The sequence below is a fragment of the Callithrix jacchus genome, chromosome 2, assembly GCF_049354715.1.
Source record: "Callithrix jacchus isolate 240 chromosome 2, calJac240_pri, whole genome shotgun sequence".
NCBI classification, from domain to species: domain Eukaryota; kingdom Metazoa; phylum Chordata; class Mammalia; order Primates; family Cebidae; genus Callithrix; species Callithrix jacchus.
This window is the reverse complement of record NC_133503.1, coordinates 169,809,849-169,834,347: the sequence shown is the minus strand read 5'-3', so window position 1 is coordinate 169,834,347 and position 24,499 is coordinate 169,809,849. Positions and strand designations below refer to the sequence as shown.

The following is a 24,499-nucleotide window of genomic DNA, read 5'->3' as shown; positions in this document are numbered from 1 at the left end:
TTCAGGGCCTTACTTTTACTGCTTTTATTCTTAACATTATTCGGTTCATACCATTTGTTATATGTTAGCTTTACTAATTCAATCCTCAGAAGGTAACCTTATTCCAAAGCTCCTGGAGGGATTCTTCACTGCCGTGACTAACTACTAACCACCAGAGTGCACCTACTTTATCTTTGAAATTCTTTTTGTGTGCAGTTTTTCTTTAGGCTATTTGCTGACTCTGAGAAGGACCCACCCCAGCTTGACTACACACAGATGCTGCTTTACTTTGCTTGCCACCCAGACATGGTGGAAGGAGTCTACAGGGCCCTCAGTGTGGCTGTTGGGACTCATGTCTTCCAGCAAGTCAAAGCTTCCACTCCGAGTGCAGACAAGGTAATTGCCTTCCATAAATAAACTAACTGTAGAGTCTGGAGGGGATACCCGAAGATCCTAAGCTGACAACAAGGACTCTGGTCTTTCCATCTCCATATGTGCCGAGGTGTGTCACATGATGCTTTACACATAGTTGGTCTTCAACAAAGCCTTACTCAATTGGATTAAGACCTGGGGACCCAATTCCCATCAGACACTTTTGTAGTAAAATTAAAATTTGTTCAGTGTCTTGGTGGAATACAACCTTACTCTGTAAAGGATGGCCTTTATTTGCATGAGTACTGATCCTGATAAATGAAACAGAAATGGGTCTCAATCCAATCCATTTGGGATTCTGTGTAGAAATTGTAGATGAAACAAGTTCAGGCCTACATGCACCGCACATATCTGTGACTTGATAGTGTTTCAGGCCAAAGCCCGGCCACCGGAAGCCTGCATTTTATGTCACCTGTGTCCAAGGACAAAGAAGCTTAATATCTGATTAAGATGCCACCTCACCTTCTTCTTGAGATTTCAAAGGCATTGGCATTCCCTGGATTTTGGGATGGGGTAGTCTCCAGAAGGGTGCTAGGTAACGTGCTTCCTAGGTGCCCGTTTGTACTTGACATGGCTTTTGGTTTCGTTCTTCGGGGGCCAGAGCAGTGGTTCCATCTGAGGGGACCTTGTTTCTGCTTTTCCTTTGCTGAAACAGAGGGGAAAAGAGTGCTGCCCAGTCCAGATTCCTCAGATGTCCCAGCCACACTTCTGTCCTCTTCACACATACTTGTTAATGCAGAAGTAGTGTAAAAGGAAAGGGAAGTTTCTGAATATCTTAATCAGCCATGGTAGGGAAGAGATAAACTCTTAAATGCCATCCTAAAGTTTGGCCCTGCGCATGTGGACAGAAAGATCTCCTTTGCATTCCACCAGAGCCAGAGTGAGGCCAGTTACACACCTACTGAGCTAAGAGCTCTTCAAACCAGTGTACTATAAATACTGATTCAACACACAGCAGCAGAAAGATCAGTCAGGAGTGTTTACTTCCATTCAAGAATGTTGTCTTCTTTGACAGTAGAAGCGCAGTTTAGGTTTACCAAACAAGGGGCCAGGCTCGGTGGCTCACGCCTATAATCCCAGCACTTTGGGAGCAAAAGGTGGGTGGTTCACCTGAAGTCAAGAGTTCAAGACCAGACTGATCAGTATGGTGAAACCCCATCTCTACTAAAAATACAAAAATTATCCAGGCGTGGTGGTATGTGCCTGTAGTCCCAGCTACTCAGGAGACTAAGACAGGAGACTGACTTGAACCCGGAAGGTGGAGGTTGCAGTGAGCCAAGATCACACCACTGCTCTCCAGCCTATGTGGCACAGCAAGACTCTGTCTCAAAAAAAAAAAAGTTTCCCAAGTAAGTAAGGAGTCCGGTATGATATGCATTCACAGCACTGTATTTGCCCCTTTACCAGGGTTGTTTCTGTATCTCCCTGTAGGTGGGGGTTCCCTAAACTAACTCTGAATCTGCGATCTAAGCCCAGATCTCAGCCTGCTGTGAGGGCTCATTAATGTCTGTTTTTCCTCACCTCAAATAATGGCAGACCCGCTGCTGTGTGTTCCCATGGTGCACCCTGCTTCTCCTACAAGATATTCCTCACCTGGCAATGACCTCCTTGAGACCTGCTTCTCTCTAGATTCTAAGCACCCTGTGGAGGGAGAGTTTGGTGGAGAGGAGGCATCTGCCTTGTTCTGAGTCCCTGAACTTGAGGCAAGGCCTGGCACAGAGCTCAGTAAACACTGCATTAATTAATTAGTCCATTCACTTTGTAAATTATGCTCTTTGCATAGTCCCAAAAGAAGCCAAACTTGCTCTCCTGAAGGGACTCAAATTGCCCTCATTCATATGGAAGAGAATCAGAGAATGAGGCTCCAAACAGGAGGGAGCACAGAATAAAAGGCAGATGAACATGAGGCTTTGCCAACCAGAAGAGGTGTGGATGCTCTCTCCTTCCCAGCCTCCCTGCCATTGCTCCTGTTACTCTCTCTACCTGCAGTACCCTTCATCACGTCTCTAAGGATCTGAGGTCTCCCCATTATCCAAAGCCTAGGCAATGCCAGACCTTTCACAAAGCATCCCTTGATAGCACTGAGCCCTCTTGCAGGAAGGCCCAGATTATAACCAGAACTTCCCTGGCAGACAGAGCACCACCATGAACATGCATTCACTGCTCAATAAACATTTATTGAGCACCTGTGTGTACTGGGGATCACTCTTGATTCAAGGGTGTGGCAGTGAACAAAGACTATTCCAGGTAGGAGGAAGTTAGGCAATAAACAAATAAGCAAAATAGAGACTACATCAAATGGTGATAAATTCTATGAGGAAAAAAGAATGCAGGGGGGAAATATAGGCGTTGGAATAGGGGTTGCAGTGTTAATTAGGCTGGCCAGAGAAGGCATCTCTGTGAAGAGACATATAAACAGAGGCCTGGAGAAGGTGAGGGAGAGAGCCTTGCAGGTCTCTGGGGCATAAGCAGTTGAAGTGAGGAGAACAGTGAGTGCAAAAGCCCTTAAGTGCGGCCATGACTGGTGTGTTCCGAGAACTAGGGCTAGCCAGCAGAGCTGGAGAGGAGCACGCAGGAGGAGAGTCGTAGGGAAGGGACGTGAGAGGGAGAGGACCTGGGCGACTAGGTTTCACTCTGTGCAGGATGAGAAGTCACTGGAAGCATGCAGTCACCTGGTTTCACTATGTCAGGGTCTCTCTGTGTTGAGGAGGGAAGTAAGGAGACCTAGGGCTTGAGGCAGGGCCCCACTTATCTATTTATTTCTACTGCTAAATGGCTCCTGCCTTGAGTTTGGGACATCTTGTTACCCATCTTCATGTTCTCTGAAGTAGCTCTCTCAGAGCCAGAGCTTGATTAGTATTTGTGAGCATGGCCAGGAAAGAAGGGAGAAGGAAGAGAGGGACAGTGAAATGAACGGGGTTTAGTCTCCAGGTAGAGAGGAGAGGAGGAAAGCAGATATTCCAGGCAGGCAGAGGCAACAGCAGACTCCAGGAGGCTGTGATGAGCAGGAAAGGCCAGGAGAAAGGAAGCCTGTGCTAGAGCTGTTGCCATAGCAACAGACAGCTGTCTCTGGGGCTGGCTGCCAAGCTAGCTAGCACAGGAAGACACTTAATGCCTTCCATCCCTGAGTGCTGCATTCACCATATGCTTGTGTTCCACCCAGAAAGCAGCCCTCCTTGAGTGCTGCTCTCAAGATCTCCTTTAAAATCCAAGGACACTGTGGAGGAACTGAACCAAGAACACTGCACGGCTGAGATTAAACTAGTGGGTGGGAGGTGGAGCCAGGGATGGAGCGCAGGGCTGTCTCACACACACAGGCCTGTTCCTGACTTGGAGTGAATCCGAGAAGCATTTGGAACATAGGAGCCGCCGACCTCCCTCATTCTCACTCACTCCTCATCCTCTCCACCCTGTCTCCAATTGTGACACTCCATTTCTGTGTCATTTCCACTGTGTTCCAGTTTCCCGGGCAACCCTGTCCCAAGAAACCATAATGCTCAGAAATAACACCTCCAGCAGGTTCATATTCACTCCCAAAACATGCATTCAGATCTCTGCTTTTCTTTCTGCACAAAAAAAAACAGGAAATCTCCCCAGCATTTCATTCTTCTTTACTCTATTTCTGCTATTCATGCTGATTTTATTCAGTGTGGCTCAAACCTTCTGTTTAAAGTCACAGTTTCTTGGGTAATTTAAAAGGTACTTAAGAGCGAGGCATTTATCAGTAATGCACTAGTCTAGGTGGATCTTTAAATAAGGGACATTTGGGAAAATGGTCCATTCTGCCACCTGCGTGGTGTGGGGTTAGTAAATTGTGAGTTTGAAATTAAGTCTTGCAGAAACATCTTGGCAGGAGTGTTTGAAGCCCTGGGGTAGAACACGCATACATTTCTATGCCCTTCTGGCCTTTGAGGCTTTGCCCACATTCGTCCCAAGAACTGACCTCTATGCGGCCATCCGTGACAGGATGTGGGACTGGGCTGACTGAATGATAAAAATGCATGGTCAGGAGAACACACAGGTAGTGCTGTGGGGACACATTTGTTGGGAGTACTAAGAGTTAGTCAAGTGTGACATGGTGCTTGACAGCACCACAATCTGTTCCTCTGCTTAGATAATAATGTGACTTCCGTAGAGCTTTGATACCACTAATAATTGCTTATTCAGAAGGACTGGCTTTTCTCCAAAGTGGCATCACTGTTTTGTTCCTGTACCCATGTTCAGCATCACTGGCTTTCAGAGTCTCTGTTGGAGGGAACCACCTCCTCTTACACACGTTTCCCTCCATGCAGGACTACGCCGGCTTCTTCAGTTGGATCTTGGCCTCTCTCACTTCCTTCCCCTCCCACTGAGCCACTAAGCCTATTCTATACCAAGCCCCTAGAGAGCAAAAATAACAAACATTTAGAAAGCATCCTCTGACACTAGTAGGTTAAGGATTATTCACTCTGACATTTGAAATGTTTACATTGCTACCTCTTAATTTTTTCAAAAAATTATTTATTCCATTATTCTTACATCGGGCCTCTGGAAAGTAAATTCCTCCCTGATTTTGGTTACAGGGAGGGCAGTTTCCTTCTTTTCTTAATTTTGGTTTCACCTGCTCATCTAAGCAGCTAGTCATTTGCTTACCTACATGTTCTATGTTTATCTTGGGTGCACGGCACCTGTGCTACACTCTAAATAGAAATTGATTCATCCTGGACTCACTCAGAAAGATGTTTTACATCACTACTATGTTCATTTCACTATATTAACTGTTACATTGCCCGGGAAAATTATTATTGATGGGTAGCCAATGCAATAATCTCCAAGCATCCTGGGTTGAAATACTAAAGCTGATTTTACATTTTTGCCACGTAGTATTTCCAGTTGTTTAAAGTGAACCAAAGGCTGGAGGAAAATTATATAAATATTTATATTTGATTCCAAAATCTTCACCTGTTAGAGCATTTCCTCTCTATCTTTCTCTATTTCTTTTTTCAAGCTTAAGTTCCCAACTTAACAAAGGATATAGAGACCCAACTAGGGCAAAGTGACCACGCAGAGCTATAGCAAATGTAACTGCCTTCATTACACTGCCCACTGTCCCTCCACATTCCTTATACAGACCTATGACTACCAGAGGCTTCATTTTGTGCTGCATCGTAATCTTTTTACACATGGAATTTACATGACTATTTAGAAAGAGCTTGCACAATCTATGCAGTTAATACTTCTATAGAACTGAATATTTATAGTATTGGCACCCTCCTAAATTAGCATTTTTTTCTTCCTCGGGATGAAGGAGACCAGATCTCAGATGTTCTCTGACATTTGGCCCCCCAAAATGCCAAATGCTCCTTTCTCTCTTGGCAAATTATCAAATATTGAAACATATGTAAATACACACATGTATGCACATACATATACATACAAATTTACTAGAGAATATAGGAAGCATAGCAAAAGGAAATTGTCTATTCCACTACCCAGAGGTCATCAGTGTTAACTCTTTAATGTATTGCTTTCCATTTTCATCAATAGTATAGATATATAAGCAAAATGTCCCACTATGTGTATTACTTTGTTTTCTGCTTTCTTTTTGCACTTATTCTATGATAAGTATTTTCTTGTGTCATTAAGAATTCTGCTAAACCATCACTTTTCATGATAGTGTAATATTCCATTACAGAAACAGAGTTTCTATTACCATTCACCCATATTTTAGAATCTTAGGTTTTCTATTTTTGCTGTAACATGGAATGAACAGCTATATACAAAAGTATTTGTGCAAATGAATATTTCTTCAGGATCAATTCCTAGTTCTGTAACTACTGGGTCAATGGTAGGATACATAAGAAAGATATATACATTCAGTCTTTTAATACATAAGAAATCAAAACAATTTACTCTTCATCATACTCATGAGTGTCCGAGTTCATGGCTTTTGGCCAAATTTCAAAGAGCAACAGTAAAAATCCCAAATTGATTTTGTATACTGGATTTGTTTTCTATTTTGCCTTCTGAGTGTTTAGTTGGGATAACCTCCGGTGTCCAAAGAACTGTTTCTGAAGCTCTTAGAATCTATCAAGCTAGAGCAATTGACTTGCCTTAGCCTCTCAATGGCAACCAATTTCAAAGGCAAATCTTGTTTAAAATCTGTATACATGTGTATATCTATATCTAAATACAGATGTTGAAATACCTGGCAATGTAGTTACCCCAATGATGTATGAAGATGAGTAGGACACACCCCACGCTGTACAAACTTCTGTATACTATGAGTAAAATTGGTCTAGAATTTTGACATTGTGATTTTCAAGGCAGCTAGTGTATTCTCCTTTAGACTGTTTAGCTAGTTTGTGGTAGGCTCTTTCATTCATGAAAAGTGTGTGATGATGAAATTGGTATATTCTAAAAGTCTCCATTGGTGAAAAAAACTTCAATTTAACTTCATGTTCTCTCAATTTAACTTGGCAGCCCTCCTCAACTAATGCAAGTCCAGTTGAGGAATCTGCTGAACCAGAGGAAAATGCTGCAAGAGAAGAAAGGAAATTAAAAGACGACAGGGAGGAAAGGGAACAGAAGGATGAAGAAATCCCTGAAAACGCAAACAAGGAAAAGATCTCCTTGGAAACGCTACTCAAAGTGTTCAAAGCGGGGAGTGAAGCACAGGACTCCAGCAGATTTGCCAGCCACCTAAAAATAGAGAACATTTATGCAGAGGTTGGTTATTTGGTAAAATGTTGGCCTGAATTCTGAGCATATTTTTGTGGAACTGCTCTCAAAATATGTCATTGTATAGATACTATACAGAATCCCTTTCATAAACACAACCAATTTTTTAACATCTACAGGACTGTAAGGTTGATTAACTTCATTTTTTTCTTCTTTAAAGGGCTTCGTAAAAGCATTTCAAGACCTAGGTGCCAAGAACCTGGAGCCAATTGAAGTTGCTGTTCTCCTGAAGCATCCTTTCATTCAAGAGTTGATTTCAAATTATTCAGACTATAAAATTCCTGTGAGTATTACCCCAAAGTGCCCTAATTCGGTTGGGCTCAGGTTCAGGGCATGCTAGGATGTTTCTAAATGTGAGCTGGCATGGAGGAGAAAGAAGCTGGACTCTGCCAGGCCACGTCAGGCTCTGGAGAAGCTAAGCTAGTAATCACATCAAGCCAGAAAGATCAGCCTGAAATACCCAAAGCACAGCAAGCTCAGGCACAGTGGACAGATGGACAGGTGGAAGTTAAAGTTGGGTGGGTGGCAGTGTTAGGATTGCCATTCCAGCCCTGTAATGACCCTAGCCTGTGATTGAAGAGTTTGGAGAATAAGATTTCTCCTGCCAAAAAGAACTAACCAAGACCATGATCTCCAGCCAAGTGCTGACATATTCATTGTATTCTAATCACGCATGTTGGTACACATAATCTATGTAGCGGAAATGATAGTGTGTACAAAAGGTTGGGCATCACTTCCATCAGGAAAACAGTGTGCAAGATGGAGAAACTCAGGATAAAACCAGAGGAACTGGACAAACCCAGCAGAAGAATGGAAGAACTCAGAAATCACATAAGCACCAAGCAAGTCTGGACCACACATGCTAAATGTGCACCCACCATGGCTAGCCCCAGGTCTTTAACAGCAGGGGCTGAGGAGGGCAGAGGCTGACACCAGCCCCCTTTCAGAATGTAGCACTGCAACCCTCTCAGACACCAGTTTACCATGAAGTCTCCCTATTTGGCTCCTGTGAATTGTGTATTGAATTACAAAGGGTTTGCTGAGTTGAAGATAAAAGCGCTCTCACTTTGGTAAAATGTAGATTGTGTATCCTAACTTCTCAGTGATGACAAGTTAACATTTTACAATTTTCTTCCTATACCCACAAGTGAAATTATTCAGACAAATATCTTTGTGCCTAAATGTTTTTCTTCTAAATTGCTGATCCTCTAAAATATTAAATTATTAATATTAAAATTAATTTTATTCTCTGTATTAGTATAATTGAAGTTGGTTTCTAACAAGCTAGCAGCTGTTTAGACACAGAGCCTATGCAGTAGTGAAATATGATTACAGCATTTAAGAACACTGGCTCTGGGAATCAGGTCATAGGACTGAATCTCAGGTCTACCCCTCAGTAGCTCCCTGACCTTAACTTTCTCTTAATTCTGGCTTTCACGTCTGTTAAATGGGATAAGACATTCATATTCAAAGGGTGGTGGTGAGGATGAAGTGAGGTCATACATGTAAAGCACTTGACATGTTATCTGACACAGGGGAAGATGAATTTTAGGAGTACTATTCAATACTGAGCACCTACTACTGAGACCCATAGTATACGCTTCCACAGGAGAGAGAAAATTGAGTACATAAATTAGTGACTCCTCTCAAAAAAATTCCACTCCTTTTTGCAAGATAATGTTTACATGCAGGAATTGCAAGAAAATGACATAAGTTAAACCAACCAAGTGCAAAATTGCAGGAATTCAATACATGACATTTTTGTGCTAGAAGCATGAAGGGAGTCTGCCCAAGAAGGAATAGCCAGGTCTTGGACGATGGCTGTGGTTTGGGAAAGTGGACAGAGGGAAAGGGAAGGTCTACATAGATTTTGCTGTTGGAGTAGGGAGGCAGCAGAGTCCTAGGTGAAGGGAAGGTCTAGGGAAGGCGTGGAAGCAGGACTGCAGGATCCCCATCCCATGAAGAGCCTGGGAAAGGTGTAAAATTATCCCATTAAATTTTGTCACACAGGGAAATGTGGACTCCAAGAAAAGCAAGCGAGAATGAACAGGCTGCTGAGCAGGACATGATGTGATATTAATTTGTCCCTCCCCAGGCATTCCTTGGTCTCTTTACCATATTGTGCCGTCATGTCATCCTGCACAAAGTAGGTTTCTTAGGCCCATCACTCTAGGCTGCATTTTAGCTTACACACTCTGTTCCACGTATCAGGGAACAGCTATCATATTGAACCAGTGAAATGGTTTGCAAAATCCCTTGAGATTATATAAAATAGGATTTATTTTACATTGCTGGTAATAAGTAGCAGCATAAAAATGACGCCACAATTATTTTCTCTCATAATGGGAAGAAGACTCACACAAAGTCAGGATGATTTGAGAATATCTTCACTCTGACCAGAGTGATTAAATATGATGCACTTGCAGAGAAGATTCTATTTGACATTTTGCTGGGGAAGAGAAAATAGCCAACAGATGGCTGCCTACAAGAGTCAGCCTTTCTCAGTAGGTGTTCTGACTTCCTGAGAAAGCTGGCATCCACAGGACTCCTTTTAAGTTACACTTTCCTCTCATTTCTGAAGGAGTGTCAGCAACTCACAATTTTAACTGAAGTACTATCAACATTTGGAGCAGCATGGGTCCTCTTTGGGGAGAACTGTCCCAACTGTGGCAGAATACCTAACATTTCGGGTCCTACCCACTGTATTCCAGAAACATCCTGACATACTGACCTCCAAAACCACCTCTGCCTTCACATTTCCCTAATCTTCTTTGGTGCACAGTACCCCTTTGGCTGAAAGTCACCCAGCTGCAGCGTGTCTGTCTTCTGTTAGCCAGTCTCACAGTACCGATAGCACGAGGCATTCTCATAGCTGAGAGTTAGTTAGTGAGTTCGTTCATTGCCAGAATGCTTCTCTAAGATATGCCTGAGTCATCTACTTTAACTCTCGCTTCTCACACCTCTTCCCGGTCACTCCACCAATGAATCTAATTCAAGGCCAGTAAACTACCACCAGTGGGACTCATTCATATGATGGTCCATCAAGAAGAGTTGTGCCCATGTCCTGAAAAGCCTAAGTTCTGATATTTACAATGAAAAAGGGTCCCTTTCCAGCAAGGTGTTCTATTCTCATTTTTGCTATTAAAAAAAAGAGGAAGGAAGGGATGGAAAGAAAAGAATCTTTGAAGACTCGGACCACTGTACTCATCCTGTCATTTTTTGCTTCAGATATCTATGTACAGTAAATAGATCACATTTTAAAATACACTTCATCCACGGTGATGTCATTTGAAGATCTTTCAAGATAAGAAGAGCAAAAGCTAGAGTGTGGTTTTCAGGTTAAAACGTTGTTTGCTATTATAAACAGGGGGAAGTGAAGGTTGTTGCCTAACAGCTTTATGTTTACAAGGTTTCTGTTTAGAAGTGGCAACATTTTAAAATACACATTTAAAAAAAAAACCAAATATGCATAATTGTCATAATATGTTTAAGGTGGACTGGCTTTGTGGTTATGAGAGTGGGCTCTGAAGCTGCACTGACTGGGTTCATACCTGTGAAATGTGTGGCTTTAGGCAAGTGACCTCAAAGTGCCTTGGTGTCGCCATCTGTGAAATAGGGCCAGTTATCATACTCACCTCATGGGGATTTTGTATAGATTAAAAGAGATAATACATATAAAGTGCTTAACTCAGTTCCCGGAAGACAGAAAGCACTCAATAAATGTGAGATACTATTACTACTACCACTGCTACTGCTACTACTATTACTGTTAGGTTGGTACAAAAGCAATTGTGGTTCTTTGCCATTTAAAGTAATGGCAAAAACCGCAATTACTTTTGCACCGACCTACTTCTACTACTACTGGTCTGTAGTAGTTACTGTGCACGAGAAATAATTCGGAATCATGTGCAATTATATGTGGATGGACTAGTGAGCTGGCATCTGATCTTTTGAGTGTGCATGTCTTATCTTTGGAAAAAAAGAAGGATTTTTACTGGTGCAGTGCCATGATGATAAAGGGTCCAAACTGAAGTCCAGGAACCCCATGTGGTATACACCCACATACAAGTTCCAGATTTTGTGCTGGACATTAGAGTTATTCAGCTAAAGTCACTTATTTAATTTCTATTTTCACAGGCCTTGTACAAAAAACCTATTTTCAAATAATGTTCCTAAATTATCAAGAAAATGATTTGTGTAAATATAACAAGATCAGTGAGGATATTGGAACTGGGTTGTTGGTGACAAAGTTAATTTCCTGTGAGATATTTATAAATGTAAATGAATAAACAATTTTCTCTGAAAGCTTAATAACTTTAGTTTCTGGTGATGAACACAGGCTCAATTATTATACATTTTTAAAAACAAATGTGTAAATCAAGCATATTACATTATAATTGAGGTTTATATTCAATGGAAGATAGCAAGAAATTTTTTCATGTTAAAACTAGAGTATAACCAGAAAATATCTTATGAACAAATGAATCAGGACCCAATTACATTAGGATAATATACCTGTAATCATAAGTGTGAACTGAAGGAGGCTTTCATCCCTCTTTGTCTTCAAGATTCCTGACTTTAAAATATTCTAAGCTTCTCCTTTATCTTTATAACTAAATATGATGGCTGCTTCAGGGCTTTGTGTTTTCAAAGCACCTGTGTCAAACATTTTCTGACTTTCACAGGTTTTTCTCCATTCACTGCTACTGAAAATTGTGGCCCCTGATTTCAGCTATAAATTTAGCTAACTCTGGTTTAAATATATCTGGAGCTTATCATTTTCCCCATGCTGTGGAGTGTCAGATAATTACAATTTAGTTCATTCCTTAATCCTCAAATTAACTTTTGATAATATTAAAATAACATTAGTTATTATAAACATACTATATAAAGAAGACAAGTTATTAAGAATTGTAGTGGGCTGGGCACAGTGGTTCACATCTGTAATTCCAGCACTTTGGGAGGCTGAGACCGGAGGATTGCTTCAGGCCAGATATTTGGGACAAACCTGGTTAACAGAGCAGGACTCCATCTCTACAAAAAATTTAAAAAGTAGCTGGACATGGTAACGTGCCTGTAGTCCCAGCTACTTAGAAAACTGAGGAGGGAGGAATCCTTGAGCCTCGGAGATTGAGGCTGCAGTGAGCTATGGTCATACCACAGCACTCCAGCCTGGGTGACAGAGCAAAACTCCATTTCTAAAAAAAATAAATAAGAAATAGAAGAATTGTACTGGGTAAGACTAGAATAGTCAATGAGGAGCAGATGTTCTTTTCCACTTGGTTTACTTAGCATTGACCTTTGGCTTCAGGAGATCTGTGTTTTCAAGGAACAAGATCTCTAAAGAAAGTGATTTACCATGATTCCTCACGGTGACTGATAGAAGCAATGCATATGTCAATCAGCAGGGTTATCCCAGATAGTGAATAAACTCGTGTCTTCTTGGGTAAAATGATCACAGTCAAATTGAAACCTTTGAAACTCCGCTCTGAGGAATAGGAACTTATATTGTTAAAATACTTCCCTAAATTTGTGAAATAAAAAAAAACTAAAAGCTACCTAAATGCAATTCTGTATTTTTCATGTGTTGGTACTCCCTCTACATTGTGATAATTGTTTAAATATATTTTGAAAAATATCTGTGATTTAAGATGTAAAATAGCTGGATAGTAGATGAAAAGCAGATCATTCTTTCCCTGATGTTTTTTAAATGAAAGAATGAGACAATTTCAGGAAAGTAATCTTTTGTTTTAAAAGTCTGCAAATCTATAGACATGATTCATTTAGCATTAGCATTTTCCTTCAGAGAAGGTGAATACTGTTGTTTATTCATTCATAAGGAAATAATCTTTTAACTTGCCCATTATATGCCAAGGTCTGTGTAACTGCTTTAACAAATATTAATTAACCTAATTTGACAACTCCATTATTAAATGTGGAAACTGAGGTTCCAGGATCTTAGTTTTCCAAACGTACAAGTAGTAAGTCTCAGGGTGTGATTACAACTAAATGGAGAAGAGTTTTCTCAGTGGAAGAAAATAAATAAAAGCTGGTTAATGGTTGCCATGTACTATGTGATTATTAAACCTAAATGCCTTATTAGTATTTGTAACTTCTCTTTGAATCTTTTGTCTTAGGATATTAAAATAATTCTCCAAAGGAGTGAACACGTACAAGGAAGTGATGGAGAAAGATCACCTTCAAGACTTACAGAAGAAAAGAAATGAAGACAAAAAGAGTGTGATTTCTATAAAATTCAGCAATAAATCTTCCAAATATTAAATGTGATTGTGGTGTTTGTCATATATGTTATGATTTTAAGTATAGAAATGAATCCTACCAGTTTATTATGGGCATTGAAAAGGGAACCTTTTTTAACTTGGAGAATATTTCATAATAAAGAGAGAAAAAACTCCAAAGTAATAATACAAAGGAAATGCATTTTGAAGTGATTCTGAAAATGGAAGGCCCCAGAATAATATGTTCAAAAATAAATAGGTCATGAAAATTCCTTACGAGAGGTATCTACATTAGGCAGATATAGTGAAATTCCCCCAAAACTCCACATCAGGATAGTACTTCTAGGTACATCTTACAGTTCTTGGTTCATATACAATAAAATTTCAAGGTTTATTTCAGTAGCCAAGAAGAAGGCTGCATTATTGAACTGCTAGTAAAGCTTTGTTCCCACATCTATTCATAATTATTTCTTAATAGAATATATTTCCCTCATAGATAGATGCACGATTCATCTTTTCACTTGATAAATTGATGACTCAAATTCAATGATACTTATCAAGAAAGTGTTTCAAGAGTGGTGATTCTCAGTGGCTGAGCTGCTTCTGTGATTAAACCCTGTCTCTCCTCACTGGCTGGATCCTCCTCTTCTACTCAACTCTGAATGTAGGAGGGCCCCAGGAATCAGCCCTCTCCAACTACAGTCAATCCTTGCATGATCCATCCATTTCCATGACTTCATGGGTATTACAGAAGCTTCCAACACTGACATTTCTATTCTCACCTTCCTCCGAAATCCAAACTTCTCTGTCTTAATGGCCCCATGTTTTCCACATGGATGGCTGATAGTCATCTCAAACTCAGCACGTCTGAGGAGAATTTCTGATTTTCCTCTTCCTCAAACCTGCTCCTCTAAGTCCTGTTTCATTTTAGACAACTGTATCCTCCTGCTGTTCAGACCAGAGACCTTGAAGTCATCCTTGAGTTGCCTCTTTCTCTCACATCCTACCTCCAGTCTACCAGCAAATCAGGTAGGATAGACCCTGAAAATGCCTCTAGAATGCGATCTTCCTTAGTCCTCTGTGGCAGGAAGTCTGGTCCATGCCATCACCATCTTTTGTCTGGATTACCGCTGTATCCAGGTAATCAGTGATCATGTTTCTGTTCTTGATCCCTCTACAGGCTGTTTTTACCACAGCAGCCAGAAGGCGCCTTTTATAATGCACGTCAGGACATGTCACACTTCTGCCCCAATCCTCTGTGTCCTGTGTCACCCAGATTTTAGCCCAAGTCCTCATCTTGATCTTTCCCTCTTGCCTCTTTGTTCCCATTTCCTCTTCTCCCCTTTCTCACTGCTTAAGTGACAAACCTACCTTGCCCATCTTGCCACCCACTGGGCATACTACTGCCGCAGGGTCTTTGTACTTGGCAAACTCTCTGTTTAGAATGATTTTCCTCCCACATCTCTGCATGACCTGTCCCACAAATTTATTTGGGTCTCTGTTCAAATGTCACTTTATCAAAAAGCCTTCTCTCACTACCTCATACAAAGTAGAAGCAACTCACCACATCTTACTTCCACTCTTACTTTTTTCCCATTGTACTTACCAACATCTAACAAACTATATTTATTCTCTCGTCTATCACTCCGGTCAGTTGTAAGTTCTGTGAAGTCAGAGTTTTGTGTATTTTCTTTATTGCTGTGCCACAGAACCTAAGACTAAAAACCATACCAGTTTTATGTTCTGTTGATGTGGAAAAATCACATTTAAACTGATCAATAAGTCAATGAGCAGCCCAAGGCAATTCCTATTGTTAGTGGAAATTCTATTTCTGCAAAGAGTCACATTTCCTAATTTTGCTTCTTGTGAGTTAAAGTTCACTGGAGGCTCTATTCCCAGAGTACTTGTCTTCAAGCTAATGGAGGAGAGTGACCCAGACATGTGCTTGGGAGATGAAGAAGCAGCCCTACCTGAGCTTACAAAATTTCAATTTAGCTGATTCACATGTGGACAAACAGGTTAATTCTAGTAATTCTAGAGAGGGAGGGGAGGAATATCTGAAAACAGAGTTAAAATCAATAAAATATCATAAGGACACAGGCAGTAAGCTAATCCGCATTTCATTAAGAATTCAGTGAGACAAGGCAACAGTACATTGCAATAGAAAAACAATAAAGCAGAGCAAGCAGCATTCCTATAATACATTTTTGGTACAATGTTGTTAAATAGGAAAACTGTAGAATCTTTCTTTTGAGGCCCATTAACTCCTCTAAGCGGTAGGATGGCAACCAGCACACAAAGGGTCTCCGGGTCAGTCTTTGCCAAATCAGAGTCTCTTAATCATCATCAGAATGAAGCAGGTCTGGTGTCTTAAGAATGAGCCAGAGTCTCTCTCATTTCTTCCACTGTTTGCACATTTATCTCCTACCCCTATTTGCTTATCATAGCATGATCTATTTAACACACAACCGCAATCTTATCTGACCTTGCTACTACTCAGTTATTTTCACACATCTTTAGTAAACAGTTCATTACATTTCCCACAAGCTTTGATCCAAATGTCTTTTTTATTTCCCACAATGTTGCTCCCACCACTGTTTTCTTTATAAAGGCAAAAAAAATGAGAATAGCATATACTGAGCACTTGCTGTGGGTTATGATCTGCGCTATATTGCCTGCATTATTTTCTTATTTTGTCCTTGTAATAATGCTCTGGGTTTGCCATTAGTTTCCCTTTTACAGGTGAAGACACTGAGTATCATAGAGGTTAGGTAATTTGCACAGGATTGTCCAACTAGGCTCTGGCTAAGCTGTGATTTAACCCCAGTAGAGACTAATGTCAAAGCTCATGCTCTTTCCTTCACATCACATTGTCTCCCTGTGAGATGGAATCTCTGAGACCTGTAAGAATATCCAGTGTGAGCCTTTTCACTTTTCCTCTTACCTCTAACAGTTCCCAACTTTGCTGTTTCGTGTAACCTCTGCATCCACACGTGTTTGCTCCTCCTTCCCTTCAGTCCCAGAGCACAAAACCTCTTAAAGTCTGTTTGCTCCTATCATGCTATAGGTCCTAATCCCTCTTCAACCCCTAAAACTCTAGGCTATCATTATTTCCAATATTTTCTTTTTTTTGTCTCTCTCCTCTGGCCACTTCCCCTCAGTGTATAAACCTGTCCAACACTTAAAGGTATGGGGGAAGTCCCTTCCCATACCACGACTGTAGTTATACCTAGAGTTACTTTTCTCTCTCTCTCTCTGTTTTCTTTTACTGCCAGACTTCTTAAAATAATAATTTGCCCTCATTCCTCCTACTTTACCAGCTGAAAGTTATTTTTATCATGAAAAGATAATTCAATTTTGTCAGATAATGTTATTCTGTATCTAAAAATTGGTATGTTTTCTTTAGTATATTGATATGAGAAATTATTTTGTTTAATTTTGAGTGATGAACCAGCCTTGCACTCCAAAAATGTATTACACTTTTTGTATATCACTGGATTTGAGCTACTAACATTTTCATCTGTGTTCAGAAGAGATATTGTCTATAGTTTTATTTTTTTATACTTGGTTTTCATAGCAGGTTAATTCTGGCATCATAAATGAGTTAGTATGCATTCCTTCTATTTTATAGAAGAGCTTATATAAAATTAGCTTTTCTTCCTTAAGTATTTCCAATAAAGTCTCCTGACCAGAGTTTTCTTTGTTGGAAGTATTTTAATTCTTAATTCAATTTATTTAATAGATATAGGATTATTAAGATTATCCATGTCTTCTTCGATGAGATATGGTGTCTTTCAAGGAATTTGTCCTTTACATTTAAGTTCTTAAATTTACTGGCAAGAAATTTATAATATTTCCTTATTATTATTTTAACATTGGTAGGTCCTATAGTGATGACCCCCTATTATTTCTAATATATGTTTTCTATCTTTTTTCTTGGTCACTCTGGCTAGAAATTAACCAATTTTATTCATCTTTTCAAATAATCAGCTTTTTATTTTATTAATTGTTTCTCTATTATTTATCTGCTTTGCAGCCAATTTTTTAACCCATAAAATATCTTGCTTTCTTCTTACTAATCCACTGAAACTTACCTCAGAAAGGTCCTAAAAGGTCTTTCAATAAACGAATGTAGCAATTTATCTACATATTGGTATCATATTAATCAGTGCCTCATTTATAAAATTTTATTCTCCTTTGGATTACAAGAGACACTACAAAATGCCCTTTTACGTCTCTGATTACTTCTCCTTGTTTAGTTTATTTTCTCTTCCTATGCCTCACCCCATTCTTTCTTGATTATTTCAACCACCTACTTATCTTGCACACTCACTGACGTGTAGAAGACGTAAGTATTTTTCTTCATCTCTGACTTCTGTGACCTCCAGAAGCTTGAAAATCCTGCTGGGCTTCTTAGAGATAATCTCCAAACTTGAGTCTTTGTCACTACTCATCTCTTTCCAGATACAAGGCATTTGGACATCAATGGGGCGTTTTACAGCGTTATTTATATCTCCATGATATCCTTGGGAACAAGGTAACAAATATAACTAGTTGCAAAGACAAGCGAATTTGTAACTGGTGAAGTAACTTTAACAAACACAGAAGATTCATACACAAGTTATTCACTAACTGCCTTCCTCAACGGACTGTTGGCTAGTGGTCTGTATTATTCACCTCCCTGATACAGTCCATCAACAAAGGTATTCAAAGAGAGGTATAGAATTCATGTTAATTATAATTGTGATTGACACAAGGTTGGACGAGATTGGAATTAAATTATGTTTAGTAAGAGAAAGAGAACCCAATAATTTCTTGAAGGATGAGTCCCACCTAACAGGACTGAGGTATTAATATTAAGTAACAATAGATAATAATTGCTAATATTATAGAGGGTTTACTATGAGCTGGGAACTGTGATAAGTGTTCCCTATCTCATTTAGTTCTCACAATTCTGTGAAGTAGGTACCCTTACAATTTCCATTTACATATGAAAAAATGAGGTTTAGAGAAATGATGTAACTTGACCTAAGTCACACAGCTGGTAAAAACCAGACACAGACTAGAAACCCAATACTAACCCCAAAAGCCATCCTCTTACTCAGTTTCTATGCTCAGGTAGAAATAGCCTATCACACAAACACAGGATGAAGTATGGCTTAGCAGCGTTTAAAAATAAAAAAAGGCTTTGTTCAAAGTAAAGTGAATCTAATTGGCTGTGTTATGTGGCTCCAAGAGAATCCAATATCCTCAGGGCATTAGCAATAATATAAGAGCTCCGATCAGGGAGGTGCTGATTTTCCTCTGATTTGTGGTGGTCAGACCTCAACACAATTCTGGATAAAGTTCATGGCCTCACACTTTAATATATGCACTCTATCTACGCAGATGAACTGGATATATGTCAGTCCTATACACATACACATGTGACTGAAGTGAGGAAACTTCATCCTTGAGAAGAGAAGCTTCAGATTTTGGGGACAAAGAGGAGAAATTTCACATTTAGGGAAGCTATCACGAACCCTTCGAAAAGCTGCATAGATGAAGCATCTTTTCCATGCCCCCAGGGATGAACTAACACTAGTGGTGAATGATAAAGCATGAGCGATTTCAGCTGACCATGGAAAGCCATGACAGAAGTATTCTGACAGAGGCAGCGTGCCCTGTGGCAGGGAAGGTGACAGCCATGACAGGATCCCAGTACTTTACTTCTTTGTCCTGCTCCTCCTGAAATTTCATCTCTGCTGAATCAGTTGCTCAGCTCTGCTGCCCGAACTTCTATCTCCCCAGTGGGCCGTTTCAGCTTATCCTTTGTCATGCGTGGTTCCCTCACTTCTCTAGAACACTTTGACTAGGCTTATCGCCTAGTGAGCATCCCAGATCCTTGCACTGGAACTCCAGCCCTTGGAGCCCAATACCATACCCAGCCACTTTGCTGCTGTCCCATCCAGGCCAGTCTGTGGTCCCCTAACAGACAGTGACAGTGGTAGCAAAAAGATACCAACATCAGATGTGGCATTTGGTTGGATAACCTAGTTACTAGATACATTGCTGAACATTCTGTCGAGCTAGGGACAAGCAAATGCATGAGCACATTCACTCGCAGATCTTAGCATAAGGACTGGGTGAAGTCTTGTTTTCAAACTTGTTTCAAAACAAATCTGGAAAGAGATGCCACCAGAGTCTTGTGGCTGCAGTTCAAAGCCCCAAAGGGCCGCACTGGGCTCAAAGCAGCGCCTTGAGCACTCGAGCTCCAAACACATACTGCTGTGTCTTTGCTCTCACTTCACACTAACCACACAGAGATAGCGACAGCCTCACCTTGCTGTGCCCCCACAAACCCGGCTGAAACCACAACATCCTTCTTATGTATGACAGACTCCATCATGCACTCCAGAGAGTGAGGCTCACTCTTCTCCCAACAGATTTCACTGTAAGCCTATTTCATGGTAATGTTCTTTTAAATTAAAAAAGAGCTTTGCACCATGCTCTCTCTAAGTGTCCAAGGGAATAGTACTCTTGATTGGGAAACTTCACCTAGCTTTCTGATGCTACAGGAGCCCTTTACAATTTCTTTTGGAATTTAGCTACCCTTTATAAAGTTTGCCCATTGTGCCAGGAGCATGCTTAGCAAGTTTCTTTAAAATACTAAAATGCCATTTGTAATAATACATTGCTGTTATTTCTTTCAGAAGGCAATTTCCTCCAAGCTAATAAACATGTTTCTAAAGATTGCATTTTCCTAAGGAAGGTGGGAGAAGTAGCGAGCAGGTGTTAATAAACACTTATTGGATAGTTTGCATCTGCCAGCTACTATCCTAAGCACTTGGTAAGAATTAGATCATTTAATCCTCATGTATAGGCAACCTTATAAGGTGAGTATATCACTATCCTCATTATATAGAAAAGGGAGCTAAGGCATGAAGGGGTTAAGGAGTTCACCTGATTCACAGCCAGCAAGAGGCTAGGATTCTCCAGGAAGGAATCTGTCTCCAGAGCCTTTGCTCTTAACCGACTGACTAGACTGCTTCTCTGTCAACTATGGGCCACATACAGGCATCATGAGGTATGACCAAGCATGTAAAGTCCCTAAGAGCTTCTCTGAGCTAAGGACTGAGCCTCTCAATCTTCTGCATTTTGAGTATCTGCTCCCTACTATAGAACTTTGTGGTCAGGCACAGTGGCTCACGCCTGTAATCCCAACACTTTTGGAGGCCAAGGGAGGTGGGTCATTTGAGGTTAGGAGTTCATGACCAGCCTGACCAACATGGTGAAACTCCGTCTCTACTAAAAATTCAAAAATAGCCTGCAGTAGTGGCACACACCATAGTCCCAGCCACTCAGGAGGTTGAGGAAAGAGAATCACTTGAACCCAGGAGGTGGAGGTTGCCATAAGCCAAGATCAAACCACTGCACTTCAGTCTTGGCAACAGAGTGAGAGCCTGCCTCAGGAAAAAAAAAACTTTGCCATCAGGGCCTTAGCTTATGAAACCTTATTTCCTTGACCTATATACCTCTTTGGCAGCTACTTGGCTTGTGTCACCTGTGTTCCTAATGCCCCTGTGTTCACCCCCGATTCAGGTCTCATATTTCTGGTCACAGTGTTCTTTTGTATGACCATCTGTCCTTGCCCTAGGTCATTCACTCACTGACTAGCCTCCCAGCTCCACAAGAAGGGTGTAAACTCTTTGTCCTGCTAAACACTTTAGACCAATGACAGCAGAACAGATGAGCCCCCCAGAATACACTCCCCCAAATCAGCCTCTTGCTTCAGAGAAGTCATGATAAATTCAGATTCCTCTGTAAGCCTAGTAGCTGCTTGTAATGGCCCAGTAGAGGAGGATGTGCTAAACCTGAACATCTTCAACGACATGATTATGAGACACGGGGACATGGGCTGCGAATGCAGATGCTAAAGACTTAGGAGGCAATGAGAAAACATATAGCAGGCCAGACTTTTCCACAAGTGGCTTCTCAACCTATTTTTAAATCTTCCTGCTTTAAAAAGTGAGCACAGGATAGATTGTACTTTTAAAAACAATTTCTAGAAGAAAACAGAGCACAAGCACTATGATAAACAGTAATCAACCTTCATCCTCAGCGCTGGAGAGACCACAGGGCATGGCAAGGGCTGTCACACATTAAGTTGCTGCTACCAAATGTTACCTGGCAGTACTGTGGGAAGTCAGAAACTCAGATATTTATGTAAAGTCTCTTAAACTTCAGGTATTGACAATAAATTCAAGTATTTCACAACACTATGTGGTCCAGCTTTGTGTAAACCAAATAAATAGGTTCATGGAGCTTGTATGTGGTCTGTGGCCTATCAATTTTTCAAGGTCAGATTCAAGCAAGTCAGAGAAGGGCTGGCCTTGGCAGCAAGGGAAAAGACTTCAAGTCAAGGCTTCACAGTTTAAAACGATCTGCCAAGGGCCACCACTAGCTCATTCAGGGCCCTTGGGTCTCCTCACAAGGCACTCTCTGGGAGAATAAATGAGTAAAACACATCTCTTCCTTCATACTGATGTAGCACATGGCAGGGAATAGCAGACCAGCTAACAGAGGTTAGCTTCCATTCTCTTCTTAGCTGGTTGCATTATTGCAGAACATAAGCCACCCAACTACATGCAACTGCCTCAGACGGCACCAACCAGCAAACCTGGACACTCAAATCATACGAGCAAAAAAATTTAAAACTCTGAGGAAGGAAGACAATCAGCAGCCAAGTTCTCCAGCTGTTGCTCTTCAATTCCGAGGCTGCCAGACATTTGATTCCTGGGAGTCTAAGGGTGCACACCTGGCTCAAAATCAGAGCGGGCCTCTCAACAGTCTGCTTTCCAATCATCTGCATCTCTGGCCCATGCTAGACACGGAAGATTAGAAGTGAGATACTGCACAGATGCGTGGGATGAAGCTGAGCCTTGAAGAAACCTCGAAGTGGTAGAGTAGGACAGGCCCCAAGAATAAGCCTGCAAACACATTGCACAATCTGTTGATCCATTTGCCTACACATTCCTTTGCATTAAGATGATGTTGGCCGGGCATGGTGGCTCACGCCTGTAATCCCAGCACTTTAGGAGGCTGAGGTGGGTGGATTACAAGGTCAGGATTTCAAGACCAGCCTGGCCAACATGGTGAAACCCCATCTATACTAAAAATAGACAGGCATCTATTACTCAGGAGGCTGAGGCAGAAGAATCACGAACCCAGGGGGCGGAGGTTGCAGTGAGCCAAGACCGATCCACTGCACTCCAGCCTGGGTGACAGAGCGAGACTCTGTATCAAAAAAAAAAAAAAAAGAGGATGTTTATCAATGCATCTTTGTGAAACTCTCCATCTAATCTGCAAAACTAAACTGAAATGGAAAAGCCAGCACAGTTTCCTGTAACCACCCCTCCCCTACCACTATTTTCAGGTTAGGGTCACTGAGATGGTGATTACCATCTACCCACATATCAATTGTAATTAAACTGTTAATCTGGAAATCACAGATGGGGGATCTATTTCCAAAATAGCTTCAGGCTCGCTTCACAAGGCACTCCTCTGCTTTCACAGACATTCTCAGGGACAAGAGAACATGAGGAGAAATGTATTCCCCATACCCACCCCATCATGCAGCCCCCTTTCATAGCCACCAAGACATCTTCTTTATTCTTTGGGGAATAAAATGAGATTTTTATTGAGAAGAAAATGTGTCTCCTGAGAGCTTCCTTACTGATTCTAGTGGAGCACTGGGGGAAAGCATCCCCTTTTTCTCCTCCCATCCTCTGTTCCTTTCCTTCTGTCCTAGGACCCAACCATCCACACCAGACATCCCCAGAGCTGAGCTGCACAAGGCAGCATGTGGCAACTCAGAACCCGAGGACAGAGAGCAGCCTCCTCCTCGCTCCATCATCCTGTGAGGGGCTGGGTGCTGCTCTCTCCCGTGCAGCATGGAACTGATTTCCATTTCCACTTCAGAGAAGGCAAGAAGAAGTGACTGAGTTCTAGGTAGGCCTGACCTTGCTATGGAGCCAATGACGGAACAGCTAGCTGGACTCTTGCCCCTGGAAGTTCCTGAAGAGTTTTGCGGATTGTATCTGCTTTGCATGAAACCCTCTGATTCAGGCACTAGAGCTCAGAGAAGTCCAAGCAATAAACCATTGTTTCTTTTGAATGTAGAGTTTTTGCTGTGGATGCAGCAAGAACCACAGCGTAAATTTAATTTGGGACTCAGATGTCCATATGCAGGGGGTATAACCTGGAGACAAAATGTACCTTGAACATCAAAGAAATCAGAGTCCAGCAGCTAGATTTTATGACAAGGCCATGGCCACAGTGTTTTCTGACACTTGCGTTTGTCTTCAAGCAAAGCGCACTTATGCCCATGGCCTCAGGAGAGACGGACTTGTTAAGTAAATGCCAAAAGGGCTGTTTCACTAACATCCTGGGACCTGGTGCCTTCATACCCCTAAAGAAGAGAGGCTAACTTATTTCCCTTCATGCAAGCTTTGTCCCCTCCACCTTACACACATGCTCGGACTCCAGCATCCCCACTGCAGCTGGAGACAGATGCCCACTAGGAGAAAGAAGCTGCTCTGTAGAAGAAGAAGAAGAAAAAATCTTGGCAGGAGTATTGGCACCTGAAAGCAGAGGGTAAAGCCAATGGAAAGTAAGAAATGGCAGATTATTTGGTGGCCAGCCAGATATTTGCAAACATTAATGAGAAAAACTCCCCCCATAAAAAGAGTCCCCCAAATAATTAGGGGACTGCCAACATTTTCCAGGCTGGTAGTCCTGAGAGAATGGGTGGGTTTAAATACATGAGCCAAATAAATTTGCATCGTTGCTCTTAACATAAATCCATGTAGACCCAAAAGATGGTGACTCCTGGAGAAATTAGATTTCAAATACTCATATATTTTAACCTTCAGAGCCTTTTGAGAACTTGCATATATTTTCCATTTAGCCTGCATAAAGTATTTCCTAAGAATAAGTTGTATGTATGATGCATCATTGAGGTAGAAGGGGATTTCTTGTCCTAGGAAGATTTACAGGAACCAACCATGTGATGAGGATGCTCCATTTGTAACCTGAAAAGGCAGGACTACTTACCCTACTCCTTTGAACCTCACCCCTACTTTGGTGTC

At 41.2% G+C, this 24,499-nt stretch overlaps 1 protein-coding gene across 12 annotated transcripts in view; it reads left to right on the top strand.

The window, feature by feature from the left end:
• The window catches only part of SPEF2 (sperm flagellar 2), a 206,853-nt gene extending 193,434 nt beyond the window's left edge, over positions 1–13,419 (top strand). For all 12 annotated transcript variants that reach the window (XM_078365609.1, XM_078365607.1, XM_078365606.1 and 9 more), the window contains 4 exons: positions 196–375; positions 6,874–7,119; positions 7,292–7,414; positions 13,269–13,419. In XM_078365609.1, the coding sequence (XP_078221735.1) occupies positions 196–375; positions 6,874–7,119; positions 7,292–7,414; positions 13,269–13,358 (639 nt within the window). In that variant the 3' untranslated portion in view covers positions 13,359–13,419. The remainder of the gene's footprint in view (positions 1–195; positions 376–6,873; positions 7,120–7,291; positions 7,415–13,268) is intronic.
• Positions 13,420–24,499: the final 11,080 nt, after the last annotated feature.